At 39.8% G+C, this 18,923-nt stretch overlaps 1 protein-coding gene across 15 annotated transcripts in view; it reads right to left on the bottom strand.

The window, feature by feature from the left end:
* Window positions 1–18,923, bottom strand: part of CAMK2D (calcium/calmodulin dependent protein kinase II delta) — a 209,087-nt gene that overhangs the window by 94,078 nt on the left and 96,086 nt on the right. For 10 of the 15 annotated variants that reach the window (XM_055711775.1, XM_055711807.1, XM_055711762.1 and 7 more), the window contains 3 exons: window positions 14,907–14,972; window positions 12,208–12,280; window positions 6,236–6,338 (listed from right to left, as the gene is read on the bottom strand). In XM_055711775.1, coding sequence (XP_055567750.1) covers window positions 6,236–6,338; window positions 12,208–12,280; window positions 14,907–14,972 — 242 coding nt within the window. Of the gene's footprint in view, window positions 1–6,235; window positions 6,339–11,115; window positions 11,189–11,765; window positions 12,180–12,207; window positions 12,281–14,906; window positions 14,973–18,923 lie in introns of those variants that run through there. The other 5 variants (XM_055711769.1, XM_055711794.1, XM_055711817.1 and 2 more) reach the window with 2 other exon arrangements.

Genomic DNA, 18,923 nt, shown 5'->3' with positions numbered 1-18,923 from the left:
CTCAGCCCACAAGACATTATTTCCCAAGCCATTGACCACTGACTGCATTGACCAACAAAGAACTGCTTTCTTTTTACAGTGAATCACCCAGAATGAACAATAACGAGAACACTTACATAGACTTAGCACATCCCTTTCTGCCACCACATCTGGTAGAATCAAGAGGCCAGCAAAAAAACAGCTGGTTCCCCATCTACACTAGCACTCCAGATTCAACAGTGTTATCAAGGATCTGGTGCCAGCGCAACAGAGGAAGGTTTCCAGAAAGATTAGGAGATAGCTGATGAAACGTCTTTCCCGAGTTCTGCATTGCTATAAACTGTAGCAAGACATCCAGTAGTGGGGTGCAAATACATCTGGCTCAGGGTCAAGGTCAAAAAAGTTAACAGGGTAGCGGGAGGTGTGGGAAACATTATCTGAGTGATCCCCTCAGAGATAATGAAAGACAGAAAATTCACACCATGCATGCCAAAGCCTGTTACTGTGGGGTTTTTTGGTTTTTTGAGTTGGTTTGGTTTTTTTTTTCAATCATTAGCCTAATTTAGGCTCTTTTAAAATACCTCCAAACTATAAAGATTAAGACTGGAAACATGACTTGAATGAGATTTCTGGGAGTCCATCAGCTGTCAGCTGTGAAGACTATTACCACACACAGAGTACTTCCACTGACATTTATGGGAAATTAATTAACAAAACAGAGGGGCAGCAAAGCTACAGCATTGTAGCTATAAGAAGCTACATTTAAAGAGCCCTATTCAGTCTTATGAGAGGGCAGATTTCTGAGTAAACAACATGTAGGGCTAAGATTTAAGAAAAGCTTATGTATGGAGAGGGCTCTCATTTTGAATACAGGAAAGTATAAACACTGTTCAAATTTCTTCACACCTAAGTGGAAACTCAATTCAGCCAGTGCCAGATGGTGGCAAAGTAAATGGTCTGAGATGTTCAGGATTAGCTTTCACAGGAGCACAACTGGCTGTTACTTAGTATGAAGACCACCAACTTAGGGCTCAGCCTTCTCACCACCTTTGCCATTTGTATTTCACACAGCTACGAACTTTCCACTGCAAAACTAATTTCCGTGAATTTATTCCACTTCTGGAAACCTTCTTTAAAAAGTTGACAAAAAACAATCTCTGAAGTAATCTAGCCTTTAAAATTTGTATGTTTCTCCTTCTTTATTCACTACCAGCAGTGCTACTTTCTCTTAGGAGAAATGCAGAATGTAGGTATAAATGTAGACTCTTCTTAGGACACTGTAAAGGATAAAAACTTCATGACGTGCTGTACTATTTCATTTAGTAAGTCTGTTCTTTCAAGCATCTTTGCCTAAAATAAATCTTGGGAATTCTTAAAAGGCGAAAATTTTGTGGCTTTTGTGAAGGACCACATGTCATTTCTGACATACCACACTGGGTTCCACAGAACTTATGAGAGACGGTGATAATGTATAAAGTGTATAGCTACAGAAAAAGGAAACCTTTGCCCTGCAGCTGGCAATCATTTTGGAGTGGGAGGAGGAAATGAACGAACACATTCTCTATATTTTACTGAGAACATAGCTAAAATACTTTCATGAAAAATAAGCTTGTTTTTTGCAGTCTCCTGATATGAGAGCTATGAACTGTTAAAGAGTACTATCATACAGGAAACACATCGTAAGCTCCTTTGAGAAGATGAAAAATGGATGTTCTACGTAGCTTTAAATAAAGTGATGTTTCATATGCCTTCTTGGCTGTAGTGCTCCTCATTAACATTTTTGTTTATTGTAAAGGGGAAGTAAAGTTGCCTCCACTTTCAAACTTCCCATAGATCTATAAACATTACCATGCATCACTTGAAAATAAGCTTTAAAGAAAAATAAATACAGAACTTAGCTAACTTTATCTCTTGATGAAGATACAGAATGGGTCTGAACAGAAATAATTGGTATGGTTATAATATATATGCTGAAGTTGTTTAAAGCAGCAAACACAGAAGAGTTATTATTTCGGTGAAAAAGAAAAAAACCACACTGAAATTGGCAATTTATTTATCAGGTAATTCTATAACTGGTCAGAGGGAACCCAATATGTGTGTATACTTTTCAGAGAACTATTGCCAATAGTAATAATTTGGCTAAAGCAACTTGCAAAGCTGGAAACTGTGACTGACTGTACAGTGTCTAGAAAAAACTGTGCCACCTTGCACTCCTATTTAAATAAGCATTCAGGGGCCCAAGACAAATGCTCTGCCTTGCTCAGTTCAGTGGTGCCTGTGTACATGAGATGGCATGTTACTCAGCCTAAACAGCTTACAGTCTCAAAACCCTCTTATGCAAAGATTACATATATACTTAACTTCATAAATAGTGACACAAGTCAAACCTGGACTGAAGGTTAACTATAATCCTACAACATAAAATTAATTTAATGCAGACAGATGCATCTTAAACACACAGCAGAAGAGATTACTGCTCTAAGATGTGCCCTGTGCTTTCATCATTCCCCTGCCAGACTTACAGCCTTCTCAACACCAGTCACGCAAAGATCCCAAAATAAAACGGCAGGACAAACCATGTTAGCTTAAACTGCATGAAGCTGTACATCTTTGCTAACGCACCTCCCTTTGACTCCAGAATAAAAATTCAAAGGAGCAGTCTGGTGAGATGATATGGAGAAGGTGGCAGCAAGCAGCAAGAGCAAGCAGCTGAGGGCAGGCAGCCTTCTCTTCCTGCACAGCTGGATCCAAAAGACTTAAATGTAGACAACCTACATTTAATGCAGCTCGCAAACTAATTTAGTGAAGCTACTCAAATGACTTAAGTGGTGTGTATTAGTCCCAGTTGTAGGACTGGACTTAATTTAATACGAGATGCAACTAGGACTAAATCTAGCTACCAATGAGTTAACTGCAGTCCTTCCACTGACTTCAGTGAGGGGCAACTCGTCACCTGCCTCTGTGAGTCAGCTGAGCCCGCCCAACACTCTCCCAGTACATTAAACACCTGCTAACAGGGTGGAGTGTTTCAACTAAACCCTGAAACACTTTTCTATAAACAGGCAACGAACAGGTTTGTTTTACAAACATGCAAACCAGGAAAGTATTCTGTTATACCAAAACACACGGAGCTCTAGCCAGTTTCCTGCTGAGGCATATCGTGGTTTAAGCAGAAAAGCAATCATCACACCAGAGGGCTACACTCAAAAAAAAAAAAAAAAAAAAAAAAAACGAAAAAAAAAAGAGAAAAAAACCCCAACACACTGATGCAGAGCTATACTTAGAATCAGACCATGCCATGAGTCACTAAGTGCTGCAGAATCCAGTGGAACGCAGATAATCTTTTGGAAGGAAGCAAGAAAAAGTTCAAAACGTTGAGAACATTGAAGTTCATGTTTTGCGTTGTTAAAGCAGTCATAAAGATGAAGGCAGGCACTAAGACCATTACAGAAAGGTTTTGCAGAGGAAGTTCCAGAAGAGGTAGAAAACGTACTAGTCTTACCAAACACCACAAATTTAAAAACAGAGCCACATTAGACTAATTTCTTTCTATTACCTTGCTGCCAGCTTGTTCTTCTTACACATGTATTTTGGAGATGTTCTGCTCAATCTCCTTTCTACCAAGTTCTGCATGGCAGTCCTCATGATGCCACACATCTAAACCAAGTACTTCACAAGAACCAAATGACCAAAAAATAACGTGCAAGATTTTACAGGAAATTGCAACCTCCTGGGCATCACCTGCATCCATACAGATGTATTATCTACAGAAAATATCCCCTAAAGTTCATTCTGCTTTTTCTTGAGATGCTTCTTGTTTACCTGATGTTTTGTCATTGTAAGAAATCACTTGCGTTTTGTCTTATTTCTGTTCCACTCTTCTTGTACTGGCCTATTTGTTAATGTACAGGAGCAATCTCTTCTGTCTTTTGTGGATTACTGAAATCCATTTATACAAAGGCTGGGATTTGAAACAACAGGCTAGCTTATAAAGCTACCAACATATGTCCAATGGTACTGCCTGTGCATCCACATGTAGTTTTATCCTTGATTTCAAACACTCAATCTCTCAGGCCACTGCCTGCACAAAAACCTTTGTGCTTTTGTTCTAGGCGTCGACAGCAAACTCACAATCACTTTGTTTAATTTTAAACTGCACTTTCTAGCTGTTTTAAGTGAGAATAGGTAGTTGCTATAAATATTTTATTCTGTATTTTTTTCGTCCTGGGATTTACAAAACATATTTTGTCCTGTGCGTCACATCTGTTCGAAGAGGGTAGTACATGAGATAGACGCATCACATTTGTACATGCCTTATTATTTAAAACAATCAGTATTAAATCTTTTTCCACCATCTTCCTTTGGGCATCTGTTAACTGTAACAAATAATCTGCACTTAGCAGTTTGGTTTTTTTAATTAGCAAAAAAGAAAAAAAAGAAGGAATAGTTTACTGGAACTACAAAGAAACACGTAATGTTTAAGTCACTACTCCTATCCTCTTCTCATAACCTGAAGCAGAGCACTGTAGAGGACACGTAAAATACATTCCAGGTATTGATTCTGGAAACCTGGTTTACCCCATCAATTGCCACCTTCAAGAGGGCAGACACCGTCCCTTTCCAACATTTCATGAGCAGGTCTGGAGCACAGAATGAGCTCTCAGATGCACACACACGAGTTTGCTTCCATGTTCCCATACATCTTTGTCACCTTCACCATCAAGCAAGCATACAGATCCCTTACAGATGAAGATAATGTTTTCAAAATCACTGAAATGGCCGAGAAACTCCAGTTCCAACTTCAGAAGATGTTCGTAAGCTATGGATAGACAACCCTTTCCAGACAACTGTGTAAGGGTCCAGATGCTTTTAACCACCCTTTACCTTCTTGGGTTTATGCTCTCCATAATCTATTAATGTGAGATGCTTATACATGTGTTGTACATTTTTAATAAGCCAGCTTATTTTCACCTCAGTGGGTCAAAGAACAGTTTTATGAACAGTTTTACTTGCAGGTGTGAAGGGGAAGTCACCTCTAGGGCAGCAATATAAAGAGCTGGGACAGGTAACTTGTACTGTCACAGCAAGATCTGGTTGTGGATGACTCTCTACAGCCTCAGGTACTCAAAAAACTTTTTTTTTTTTTTTTTTCTCCACATCACATTCCGAAGTGCTTCAGAATAAAATTTTCACCTATGTCCAGTTGACAGAGGACATGTTTTGACAACTGGACAGGTCCACTCAGCAGTGTTAACCTATAGCCTAACTCCTCAGTCATCTGAGCACCTAAGTGGAAACTCCCCATCTCCCTCCCAGGCTCTACACCCATATTTCCTTCTTCTAGATACACAAGGAAAAGTGGAGGAGAAGAGACTCATGTGCACCTAAGTCAAACTAACAGGCTGACAACAGCTAGGACAAGCCAAGAACCAGGAAACCTAAGTTTCAGGGTCAAGAAATGTCAATGGAACTTAAAACTGCATGCAACAGGGACATTTGTAAAGCTGTATTTACTAGAAGCATGAATTTTAAAATGCTCTCCCTCCATCCTACCCCATACCAATCCCGCTGCGCTGGCAAAATCCCCAGGATGAACACAGCTGTGCCAACGTAAGAGACTTTTTCCTAGATCATTTTATGTCATTTGGTAAGGTGATTTCCCCTCTGCTAGTGAAGAGGAGGCTATGAGGCAGATCTACTTCTTGTCAAAGAGAGCTCTGAGATTTGGAAGTATAGCCACAGGTCACTTTTGAAGTGTTGGGGGATATTTGTTTGTCTTTTTTTTTCTTTTTTTCTTTTTTTAAATAAATAAGGTCTGCTGCCAAGCTCTGTTTAATTTGGTTAGAATTACAGATAACATTTTTACTGGAGAAGAAGGTCTAAAGCAGGGGTCCTCAAACTACAGCTCGCGGGCCGGATACGGCGCACCAGGGTCCTCAGTCCGGCCCCCGATATTTACAGAACCCCCCTGCTCCACCACCTACCCCCTGCCGCGGGTTGGGGGGCGACCCAAGCAGCCGCAGATGACTGCCTGCCACTTCATCTGCACACCGGCCCCCTGTTTAAAAAGTTTGAGGACCCCTGGTCTAAAGTGTAGTCAGCTGTAGGGATCAAACCACGAACAAGGTATCCTTTAATGCTACATATCAAGTAATCACACAGCTGCATGTTTTACACTAGGGTAGGAGTTCGGGTGCTTTGGGAGGCCTAATGGCTATGCTGAATAAATGGTGAGGGGATAAAAAAAATTACTTACCAAACCAAGCCTGTTGCTCTCCTTGGACTTCTATAGCCAACCCAAAGTCCGCTAGTTTTACTGCTGCTCCCTTGGATTTGCTAGCTAGAAGTAAGTTCTCAGGCTTTATTCAGAGAGAGAAAAAAATTGAGATGAAAAGATAAGTAAATATATTTTATATGGGATTTCACTTTTTTTTTTAATTATGGTGGTCTGGAAAAGAACAAATACTTAAAGGAGTGAAAAAGAGAAAAACCCCCTGCGTTTTCTCCATGAAATACCAAAAAATGCACTTTCCATTCCTACTTGGAAAGAAGCACCAGGCCTGTAAACAGCCGTCACAATCCCATGACAGCATGACTAAGGACAGCGTGCAGATCTACCAGAGGAGAATGGTCATATGGAGCTGCGACACCTGTTTGTGTGATAGGACAATTCAGAGACTCCTAAGAGCTCACTACTAGAAAAATGCTGCAGAAAAACCCCAAAAGAGATGTATTCTTTAATTACTAGGCTAACCTATGCAGTTTGCAGGATCAGGCATCTATAACTGTCAAACATAAACATGTTTTGCATGACAGCCTAACAACAGCAGACATATTACTGTATTTGTATTTAGAGGGCAGGCGTATTTACATTGCAAATCTTTCAGCAAAAACAGCATGCCCACTTTTTTGCTTGTAGAGAACCTATTACAAGTAAGAATGGAAGTTTGAAAAAGTTCCCACTTCTGTTATTTTTTAGGGCACGTTGGTCACATCCGAAATCAAATGCTACAGTACACTCACACAATTAAAAGGATTTGAACAAAACAATGGTGTTCATTTTACTGTTGATAACATATTCTTTTAACTTAATTTAGCAAATACATCAAATGCAAATTGTCCAAAGACAACTTTATTCTATGAACCTTAACTTTTTTTTTAAAAAAAACCTTACACAATACTGTAGAATTCAACAGGTTATTTCAGAGAACTGTGACCTCTATAGCATTTTCTTGCCATTCCTTTGTTTTCTATCTCCATTACTTTGAAAAGAAGGTTTCATTCTACATTTACAATATAACAAACCCTCACTTTCAAGGGTATTGCTGTGACTCTTCCAAAAACAATTTTTGTAGTGATCTATCACAAGACAATTCACTATATCCAGTCTGGGACTGGGGACCCAATCCTGCAAACTCTTAAGTGAGTATTTTGTTTTAAACCCAGAAGCAATCATAGTTTTCCAAGGGACTATTTATGTGATTACAGTTAATCCCATGCAGGTACAGAGCTTGGATACAATTAAAGATCATAAGCTTCTTTCAGTAAAGGCTATCTTTAATACATCTGTCAAGTATGCAGCAAAATATGCTTGAGCCTAATTAAGACCTAAACCGCTGTGATACTTCTATTAATTAACAACACAACTGGCCCTGACAAACTGTAGTTTAACGGTGGGGGTTTTTTTCCCCTCTCACCAAACTGTAAAGGAACATTTTTTCAGCAATTTACAAACACCATTCTGTCACTTACCCCTTGTTGCTACGTCATAGAAAAGACAGGTTTAAAAACCTTTCATCAATAGTTACTTGATGAATCTTCTAATTCCACATGTTCTTAAAATTGAGATTAAGGTCTCTTAGAACAAAATACAATCTTTATATTCACTTAAATGATCAGAAACCACTTTGACTACATTATGTCAAACACCGACTGAATAGCTTGAGGACTCTTCTTTACTTCATCAACACCAATTTAAGCAATGTCACACTGCCTGTCAGTTAACTACGCTGATTGCAACGTACAGGCACTCAGTTCTTGAAGGTTTCCCATCAGAGCGAGAGAAGTTTACAGTAATTACTGCCCGAAATGCACTTCTATAAACCTCTTAAAGCAATGGATGATCCTACTCAGTTGTGACCTTCAGCAAGCCAAAAGCAGTGAAATGCTTCACCCTCTTGGTTGAAACACAAGCACTAACCTACCAAGCACACCATTTTGAAACATGTGATGCCATTCAAAATTTCCATTCAAAAGTTTTGTGCTGCTGGGTTTTTTCTGGTTTGTTCGCCCGCCTTGGGATATTTTTTTTTCATTACAGTACATGTCCTTACCATGCCAATCAAAGTGCTCTGCAGAAATACCATTGTCATAGGTGAGTATGTTTCAACAGAAGCTGAAGCAGATTTCCTGATTTACTCATATGCCAAAGCCAACAGCCTTTTGGGCAATGCTGTGTGGGACTATGCACTCAAACAACATGCAGCTGTCATTTCAGGATGACGAGCGGCATACTGGATAATTATCATGCATTAATGTAGAATGACTGCAATTACTTGGAAAACATTAACAGCCTAGTGTGGGCCCCTCAGGACTCGTACTTTGGATTCAATAGTGTCACCTTGTGTTACCAGCAGACTGGCTGCAGTCAAGCATGTAGAATGGCAGTATTAACTACTAAAATTACTTAAAATAATGTGATTTATGCCTTATTTTTCCAAAGGTCTTTGGTTCTTCGAGATCAAGTACTTAAGCCTCTGTGTACTCTTCCTTGAATATAACTAGAGCATTCACTTTGGGGGTGTGGGGGAATGCAAAAAGGTCATAATCGTAAGAGTTTCACAAAAGCAGCAATGCTGCTGACTTCCAAGATCTAGAATAACTATACGGAAGTGCACTTCTACCATCTGTTAAAGACAAACTGCCACTAACAGGTTAATTTCTTTCTGGAAAAAAAAAGATTTTTTTTTTTTCCCTAGGATCCACCACCATTCTGACTTACACTAAGGATTACAAATGGAGCAGCAACAAGCACTTCTGCAGGTCATAAGAGGCTGCAAAAGCTTCTCTATTTGCTACTAAATTACGCTAAAAGAGAAGTTAAATAAAGTAAGATTGCCCAAAATCTCCTCTTCTTGCTCCCCTGCCCACCCCCAACCACGTCATCAAATTGTGGTCTGAGTCATCGGGAAAAAAATCCATCAAGTTTTGCAGTTTAAGGATCCTTGCTAGGACACAACCATCTTCTACATGTCTTGTAGACATGGTCCTGGGCCTCGGCATCTTCTTTTCAGTATGGGGAGTTCTGCCAGGATTTCATCACTGTCTTTCATTTCACTCTTTGTTTTTTTTTTTCATTTGTCACAAAGTAGTAAGTGCAGAAGGATCGTTTTCTGCCTCCTGAAGTTTTCACTTTCAGAAATGAAACTGGGTACTACAGCTTGGCAGAAACAGTTTTTCTCACACCGTTTTTCCAATTCATCCTGGATTTACCAGAGTAAGAAATCCACACATGGTTTGGAGCAGGGAACATCTGGATTTAATGCATTTCCAAAGAAAAGGTTAGTTTGTGTGAATGTATGAAAAGCACTAGAGAGCATTCCTTATTCTTTCAGCTTGCACAGCCAGAATCCTTTTTTTTTTTTTTTTAATTATTTTTCATGCTAGAAGCATAGTACTGCATGTTCAGTGAGGACAGGAATCGCTGGAGCAGCTGGACAAATCTGACATCCTTTCATTTAAACTTGTTGCATGTTATCTGGCTGCCATGGAATTTTTATGGATTGGAGAGACTTGTCAGTCTCTTGTTGTTCAACCGCAACACAGGAAAATCCAGAAGCACAAAGTCCGTAGAGAGTTTTGTGTATCTGTCTCTGAAATCCATCATGCTCTCTGAGCTTTCAGAGCGTAACCCTTTATGTTCCAATAGGACAACAATAGAGACAACGATAGGACAACAAATTCAGACAATGACAGTTGTTTCCTTGGGAGTGAAGGATGGCAAAAAAGATGACGCCATTTTGATTCCAATGTTATTACTAATGATAACCACTAAAAAGCTCCTATCCTGGGAGGAAATTCCTGCTCCCCATAACTCACTCAGAAAGGAAAGTAAGAGACAAAGAAGCTGTGCCAGAAGGAATTAGTGTGTTTCACTGCCTTAGCCCACATACTGTTTTTTCTCTGCCTCTGTAAAGGATCTGACATTTCAGATGGTGCACTTCCATTTGATTTCAAAATAAAGTCTTCTTTCACCTGAGGATCCTGAAGTCCAAGTACCCAAATTAAGTCCTCTCCTTTATCCACAAGGATACTTTACTACCAGCTTTGAGACGGACTTGTCTCTCTGAGCTTCCCAGTAAAAGAAAAATGATCTCTGCTCGTTTCCTTCAGTGCTTTAAATGCAGAGAGCATTTCTGCAGCTGACATCTCCAGCCATGTGGACATATAGATGGTTAAGAAAGAGATAATGCTCTTCTCAACACAAGAGCTTTCTTTCTGAAGCCTCTATCCCGACGCTACTGTTTGTCCGGAAGGAACTTGACTCCCTCAGGTGATCTTGGTGAGAAAACTGTAGAAATTCCCACTTTCTAAAGATGTGCTGTAGCCCAGTCATCATCTGGAGGACAGAGAGGTCTTTGTGCCAGCAATCTAACAGCAGCTGGCCTTTTGTCACTAAAATGCATGACATGCAAATGCTAGCGTGCTTCCCAGAAGCACTCCAAGTTACGCTGATGTGAGATGGAAAGTTCCCCCCACGCCCTGCCCCAGAAGCCCTGTATGACAAGAGAGAAGAATTGTGTATTCAATGAATACACCAAATGCTCGAAAAGCGACTGCTGTTCTCCCTGGTACCCACAGCAGGTGCCAGCTGACTGGCGGCTGTCTTCGCAGCCCAGATCTGGCCAGCTAGGTGTTGGCAAGCCTTTAGCAGATTTTCTCCAGTGAATGCTAGCAGTTCATTCTTGTGCACAGGTGAAGGGGGGGGGGGAAAAAGGGAGGGGGACAGAAACCCGTTTACATGTCCACTGATCAAGGCTCTGTTGCGCTAGGGTTGGCTGCTCTCCGCTGTGGCACGGCGCGGCGGAGGCTGCAGCGGCTCCGGCTAGGAGGGCTCGGCGGGGCAGCAGCACTCACCTTGAGGTCGCGATGGACTACGCCCATCTGATGGCAGTGTAGCACAGCCTCCAGGATCTGCTGAATGCAATGACTGCATGCAAACACCAGGGGCGCGTGTTAGTTCCAAGCGTGCACCGCCCGCCCGCACGCCCGCAGCCAGGCACGGGGCGGCGGCGCGGGGCCGGCGGCAGCAGCGGGGCGGGGGCGGCGGGGCCGGGGCCGGGGCCGGGCCGTGCCGTACCGTGCCGTGCCGGGATCCCCGCTCCGCCCCGCGCCACCGCCCCGCGCCGCTCAGAGCACGACGGCCTCAGGCTGCGCCGCTGCGGGACCCCGCACGGCAAGGGGCCAGCCTCGCAGGCATGCCTCAGCTCGGCTGCCTTCTTTGCTTGCAATTTAAGTTATTATGGTTTTTAATGCGAATTTTGTAAAAGGAAAACTGTCGTGAAAGCACATGGATTTTGCCAATAATTCGCCGATGAGGTTGTATTCAATCTTTGGCACCCTCTGCACTTTCCCCTCCTGTCATTACTGACAGCTCTCTCAGAGGCATTACAAATTGTTGCGGCCATCAATGTAAGGAAAAACCCCGCTCCAAGGCCAAGCGAGGTGTTTTAGGTAAATCATTAACTTCTCGCGGTCCAATTCAGCCCGCAATTAGCATCACTTGCCTGAGGGTTCGTCATACTCTAATGCAGCAGTGTGCGACCGGTTGTTCTGCTACTGCAACCCAGGGTCTCAGAACAGAAGTGGCGTTTAAATCTGCAAGCTGACATACATCACAGCCAAAGTTCACCTCCATGTGCGTACACAGCGATACATGGACAACCTTAATAGAATACCAGACACGTTCGATCGACAGCATGGGATAAATCCAGCGCCTTGGAAGGAGACAGGTTTTTTGGCAACCATTCCCCCTTTTGCCATGATGTATATTAGGCCTGTAGACTTGCAAACTGGAAAGAGGCATCATGCATTATTTGTTCGTCTAGTTGTTTTGAGGGTGAGTAGGATAGGCAAGGGAACATCGCAGACAACCCACCCTCTGCCCCTACCCAGCGGAAAAAAAAACCCCAAACTCTTACATCCAATTGATGGGCACCAGATACTGACCTTCAGGTCTCTGTGAACTATGCCATTTAGATGACAATGATTAACACTTTCTAGAATCTGCTGTATACAATGACTGCAAAGATACAAGGGCAGAATGGAAGGGAGAACATTTTAAAGGCACATAATCACATTAAATACAAAATAAAATAAAACTCAAAAAAAAAAAAAAAAAGAACAAAAACAGTATTACACCTCCTGACAAGTCTTGATTGCACACTGAACTGGAACAAAACAATGTTGAATATAGAGATATTTCCAGCTCTAACACATCCAAAAACAAAACCGAAAAACCCAAAACCAAAACAAAACAAAAAGAAAAAAAGAAAAGAAAAAAACCCAAACAAACCAAGAAAGACATTTGACATGGAACGTATGACACCTATGAAACAGAATTATTAGATAGTATTTTCATTCAGCAGCATGGAAGCTTTTTCCAGTTTCCAAAAACTGCTACAGGAAAAATAAAGTTAAGGCAATAAAACAATTAGTGATATATTTTGGTTTTTTAAATTTTTTACAGTGAAGTTAGCATTCCAATGAGTACTGAAACAAGAAAATGCTCAGAAATTAAATGGTATACAGAAAACAAATTAAACAAAAAAAGTCAAAAGCCAAGGAAAAGCAAAACATTTCTCATTTTGAATCTAATGGTTTCTTAAAAATTATTAGTAGAATAAAAGCCAAGTCATTCAAAAAGGTGGCATGCATTTTCATTTAAAATATCATCAAGTGCTAGTTTAGGAGTCACTCATGAAATGGAAATCCACATTAAAATGTAAACAAATGTTTTATTTTGGTGCTTTAAATGATTTAATTAGCACCTATTTTTCCATGCCCAGGTTTGCAAGTTTTGGCCAGCCTACAATGCCAAAAAGCACAACTACAGTATTCATGTTTTAGAGCACTGGAACTTTTTTAGATGTTTTTTGGCACCACAAGAGCTTATAAATTTGTTTTTAAAGATATCCTTGTGGCAGGAGTTAGTGACTGTAAGTAACACACAGCAGTCAAGGGCCAAGGATTTGATACAGCTCATCCAAAATGTTTTTGACCATGGAATTCAGAAGGAATGGTCATAAATCAGTAACCGGAGCCCAAGCCTGAAAACCCTTTCTTATGCAAGTAGTACACAACTCACTGAAACTGACTGCTTGTATGAGTAAAGACTACTTGCATGAGTAAGGGCTTGCAGGAACAGAGCAGTGTTACAGTCTCAACATATGCATCTGTCAAGTCCATTAACTATTTCTATAGGGATACACACACACACACGCACTATATATATAGATATATATATACACACACACACATGAATATATATATATATAAAAATACAGAGATGCATGGTAACGACATATTCCACATATTTGGTCACCTTTTTACTGAATATATAAAGTGCATATATATATCCTATATATATATATACACACACATGCAGAGCCCCTTCCAATATGTCATAACTTTAGAACAGAAAAAAATCATTGCAATTTTTCTTTTGAAATCACAACTATCTCAAAAACACACAATGACACCATATGCTGGCCTTTGGCATCAATATTAGAAAATTTGATAGAATCACAGCAGGCAAAAAGTAATTCAAATTTTTTTTTAAACATAGCTCCTCTCCTTCTACCCCACCTAAAGTACTGATTCTGTTCTCTTCTGCAGTGTGTTTTTCTAGGTGTTCCACATTTCAAGGCTTAAAAGTGATGATATTTCTACCATTCCTACAGAAGTTAGTAAGAGCAATAAACAGTGGAAGCTTCCTAATAGTCAGGGTAAGTTCCTTGTTCATTATTATCCTACTTCTGTTGTTTGGGGCACTTAATGCTTTCAGGTCATCTGCCAATTAATTCCTAATGTGAAAGAGTAACTGAAAATTATATTCACTAAAAACATGCGGTGGTGTGTGACTATGGACACACAAAATCATGAGGCTTCTTTTAATTTATTTTGAGATAAATTTTCTGTTGAGAGTGTAGTGGTAGAACATATTTTCTTTAAAGTAATTGACCACAATGTTTAAGATTCGTAATTATAAAAGAATATTTAAGATTTATTATTGTATGAGGGCAAACAGATTGAGATGAAAAAATGGCCCTGATACTTTATGTCAGCATGCAAATTATGATAATCGTCAACTTATTCTTCAAGTTTTTCAACAAGCACTTGCAGAAAATTGCTGGAGATTTTGTATTTGAGCTCAGACTATGAGATGCACAGTATAATTGCTTATTGATGAAACACAGCAAAAATGTTTAAATATAAAAAGGAAATTAGTACTTCTGGACTGAGAACAAAAATTATACTTAATGTAAAATTCTTTCAAGACCAACATGTATCTCAAACTTTGATCAGCCAGTGTAATAATCCCTAACTGATAGAGCTGAAATGTTATGTCCAGTTTGCAGAGGAGAAAACTGGGTAATATTTTAAATACTTCACAAGTTTACTTTAACAAACTGAGGTCCAGTTTTGGCTTTTTCAGATCAGCAGACGTCAAGACTTCATACGAGTTCTCTACCACAGAGTCATGAGCTCAAAACACCAAATAGTGCCCTTCCAAGGCAAAGAGAACTCTATGAGAAATCCTAGAGTCTCACAGACTGTGCTAGCCAAACTGATGCCAAACACCATGAGAGATTTAAGTAACTATCCTAGAATTATTAAAGGTGACATTAGAAAAACAAGTGACTTACCTGGCATCTGCTTCACTATAATATTCTCTTGCGACTATATCTTCAAACAATTCACCCCCAGTGACTCTGTTAGAAAAAGCAAGATGAGAAAGGAGATTTCAGAAGTGAAAATGTGTACCTTAAATTAACTTGACAGGGAGAAGTCAGAGAAGAATAACTGAAATATTTGTACAGAAATGCAAGAGGTCTTGACCAGCAAGGTGAAGGAGCTGAAGTGGAAGGTTTGTCCATCCAAATCATTGTGTGAATAAGGAGGATGCAGTGGAAGAGCAATGATAATGAAAAAATAAAGGCAAAGAGCAGCAGCTTATTGGGCAAGATGCCATACATCAGTTAAGGATGTCAAAAGTAACGATAAAACTACAAGAATAAAGGGAACTGATCAACCAGGAAAATTGTGGATCAAGTTCAGAACAGTTCAGGATCAACTGAGAACTGTAACCTAAGACAGACGTAAGAAAGGAAAATACAATAATGCCAAAAAGGGAAAAAGGCCTTTATGGGTAGGTCAAAACACAACAGAGGGGTACCCATCTGCCAGGGTGGCTTGCTTTTTGTGCTTTTGCTAGAAAGATTACTCAGTTGGAAGGAGAGCATCAGGAGAAGCAAGACTACCTTAATCAGTTCAATGGCAGATTTTTTTTTCCTAGGTAATTTTCAGTTACCTTTGTCAAGAAAGTAGGAATAGGTTAGTGAAAGCTCCACAAAATATTTTAAGAAGCTTCAATAGTATAAGGGAAGAACTGTATGATCCAGAGGACCTTTAACAGAAGCAACTGTGCCTGGTTGCATACTCACTGTACAACCAGTGGTTTAATAGTAGGAAGTAGTAAAAAGAAAGAAAGCTGTGCTGTTAAACCCCAAAGATGACAGTCCAGAATGAGTCACCAGCAGGATGCTACCACAGTCTTGGAATGCATGTGAAATAAGGTGGCAGCAATGTCCTTACATACAGCAGTGAACCCCCTCCTCATATTGTACACAGTTCTGGTAATGTACCTTCAGAAAAGGTAACTGAAACAGCAATATGGGCAGAAAAATTGCTACTAGGCTGTCCTTTCACTTACTCATCATACCTTCTTGGAGAAGCAGTCAGTTTAGCTTGGCAAAACAAAGTTTAAGAGGGATGAAAAGAAATACTGAAGATAAAGAGCATTAACCATCTTCTCCATAGAGGAGAGCTGTAAGGGACAATATTGGTACAATAATAAATAAGCATATGATACCTGTGAATAAATACAAGGTTAAAATCATGCAGAGTTTTCTAACCACCATAAACCTGGTGTAATTATATGGTTTTTGGTAAAGTAACTGAGACAGGCACTCTAGTTTTAAGGTGAAGATTGATGAGCTTTTAGATGAAATCATAGAACTTGGCTGCCTGTGTCAACAAGAGCATGGACTCAAAGAAAAAGGAAGACTTTTCCTATACTATACTCATCATTTCTCTTTTATGGAATACACTGTCATACTTTCACAGCTAAATACAAATCTTCATGTATTCATGTGCTGTACTGAATGGTTGAAAACAGATGCAAGCCTTGGAAATGCACAAAATGTGAGGTATCCAAGTGCAACAGCCTAACCAGAGCACCTAAACACATCCTCAACAGACAGGCTGCACATGTTAGTCTGATTCCTGCTTTCCAAAACCTTAATCCTACTGATATGCCCACATAAATAATTCCTAGATGGGACATCAATGTTCCTGTTTCATTACTGTTTATGAATGTAGTGAATTTTCATATAGCATATTATATTCTAAATTCCCAAACGTAAAAGCTAGTGGGCTACAAGATGCTTAAAGATCAAGATGCTTTAAAATCTATACTACAACAAATACAATTATTATTGAATACAATTAAGTTTAACAGGATTAAAAAAATAAAAAGTGAGAATACTTGGAATCTTCAGAAACTTAACATTCATTTGCAAATTGCCGTACTAACACTTATAGTGTTACAAAATTGTTCCAGTCATTCAGTCACATTCGATGATGACAGAAATGACCTGCTCAACCAGCAGCATAGCTCCTTTCTTTGAGAAAGCCAGTTAAAGAACTTTATTTTCAGGTTTCCATTTACATTTGGGTTACATCATCCTTTCTCTGAGTTATACCTCACTGACATCCCTTTCAGGTAACAGAATGCTATTTTGTACAAAAGTCTGCAATCAAATCTGGAGGTGGTACAATAGCTGGTTGCTCATCTGTATTCTTTCTTTTTGTCTTCTACCTTCCAGAAACTGGCTTTGGTTGCTGTAACACAAAATGTTTGATTGATATATATTTTGACATTCTTTGATACCTCATTTTTGCATATATATTTGTCTACCACAGTTCTGGTAAAGAGGAATAATTCTCACTTTGTGATGAATGAAAAAACAAAACATCCTTTGATCTTATTCTTCCCTAAAACACTTTATTTTTGATCCAAGGAAAAAAAAAAAAAAAAAAAAGCTGCTGTCATCAAAGTGCATTTCAGTGGGAGAGAACATCGAGCTGATGCTTGTTCTTCTCAAGCACAGAGAAAAAAAGGGATATGCAGTGTTATTTGCTGACACTATACACTTCCTTGGCATTTGTAACTGTTGTTAAACAATGAAAAAATAAAAGCAGGAACAGAGCAGGTGGATTTCACTGACAACCAAACAAGTAGCAAACAATTCCCATGCTCTGTCATTCTGAAGGATACATTAGGAATAATTGTCAGAAGACAGCTAAATGGCCATAATGAAGGAAGGTAGCACTAGGGACTAAGAGAGGCCAGAACTCACCTGTATTTTCTGAGCCTCTGACTCCAAGAAGATAGTTATAGCCATGTAAGTGGCCTTTGCTCATCGAGCGTGCATGAGCAATGTGCCCTTGCAGCAAAAAATGTCAACTGCATCACGATATAGGACAGCTAGCAGGTTGAAGGAAGCAATTCTTCCCTTGCATTTGGCACTCGTGAGATCACACCTGCAGTACTATGTTCCATTTTGGCTGCCCAGTTCACGAATGGCATTGCCATAATGCACTGTGTCTAATGGAGGGCCACCAAAATGTGTAGGAGTTGGAGGCATGCGGAGAGACAGACAACTAGGGTTCTTCACTGTTAAGACAGGAAAGCTCAGGGGAGATTGTACTGTTGTCAACAGTTCTTTGGGTAGATACACAGAAACACCATGAAAGGCAACGCACAAGCCGAAACACTGGAAATACCAAATAGATTTAAGATTTCTTCTTCCTTTATTCTGATTATTTACTATGCATTTGCTGCTCAAAGAGGTTGTGGAATTTCCAACCCTGAAGATGTTCCAACCTTGACAAATCCCAGTGCCATTTGATTCAAGAAGGGGGTTAGACCAGATAATCTCTAGGGATCTTTACCAACCTATGTTATCCGCTGATTTTATAAAGAAAGAATAGAGCAGTTACCAATATACTTATTTTTATACTCCATACAGTTTAATACTAAAATGGCTACAAAGCATTCTACTCTTTATTAGAAGTCATTTTGTTAGGTGGGTTTCTCCCCCCTGTATGTTTAATTATGAAACACGATGGCTAGGGAGGGACCTGAGACATCTATCACGAATACCAACTACACACATAGATCCTTAGTTACAAGGTCGTCCTTGCCTAGCGAAGGCCAAGACCCGAAATGCAAGTGTGATGCATTCTTTGGAGAATGCATGACTCTGTTACCAAGTAGGAGCACCAAAGTGCCTTACATGGAGAGGGGTGCCAAAATTGTCACTCTTGAAGGTTTTGCTGATCAACAGAAATGCTTGGGCTGATCTCTGAAATCAAATCACACAAATAAATGAAAATAGAGGACTGACTTACAGTTTGGCTGCTGCTTCTATGAAACTTGTATTTTTTCCCTAGGCTAAAATAATGAAAAACTGATACATTGTACCATTCGGGTGGGGCAGCAGTCATACAGATTCTAGTCTGTGTACTTAAATTAGAAGGCAACTACCAGCATAGTTAAGATCTACAAATATATCCAGGTAGGCTATGAACAATATAAG

This window comes from Falco cherrug, chromosome 1 (genome assembly GCF_023634085.1).
Source record: "Falco cherrug isolate bFalChe1 chromosome 1, bFalChe1.pri, whole genome shotgun sequence".
In the NCBI taxonomy this organism is placed as follows: domain Eukaryota; kingdom Metazoa; phylum Chordata; class Aves; order Falconiformes; family Falconidae; genus Falco; species Falco cherrug.
The sequence above is the reverse complement of the archived record's forward strand: the minus strand, read 5'-3'. Positions and strand labels throughout refer to the sequence as shown.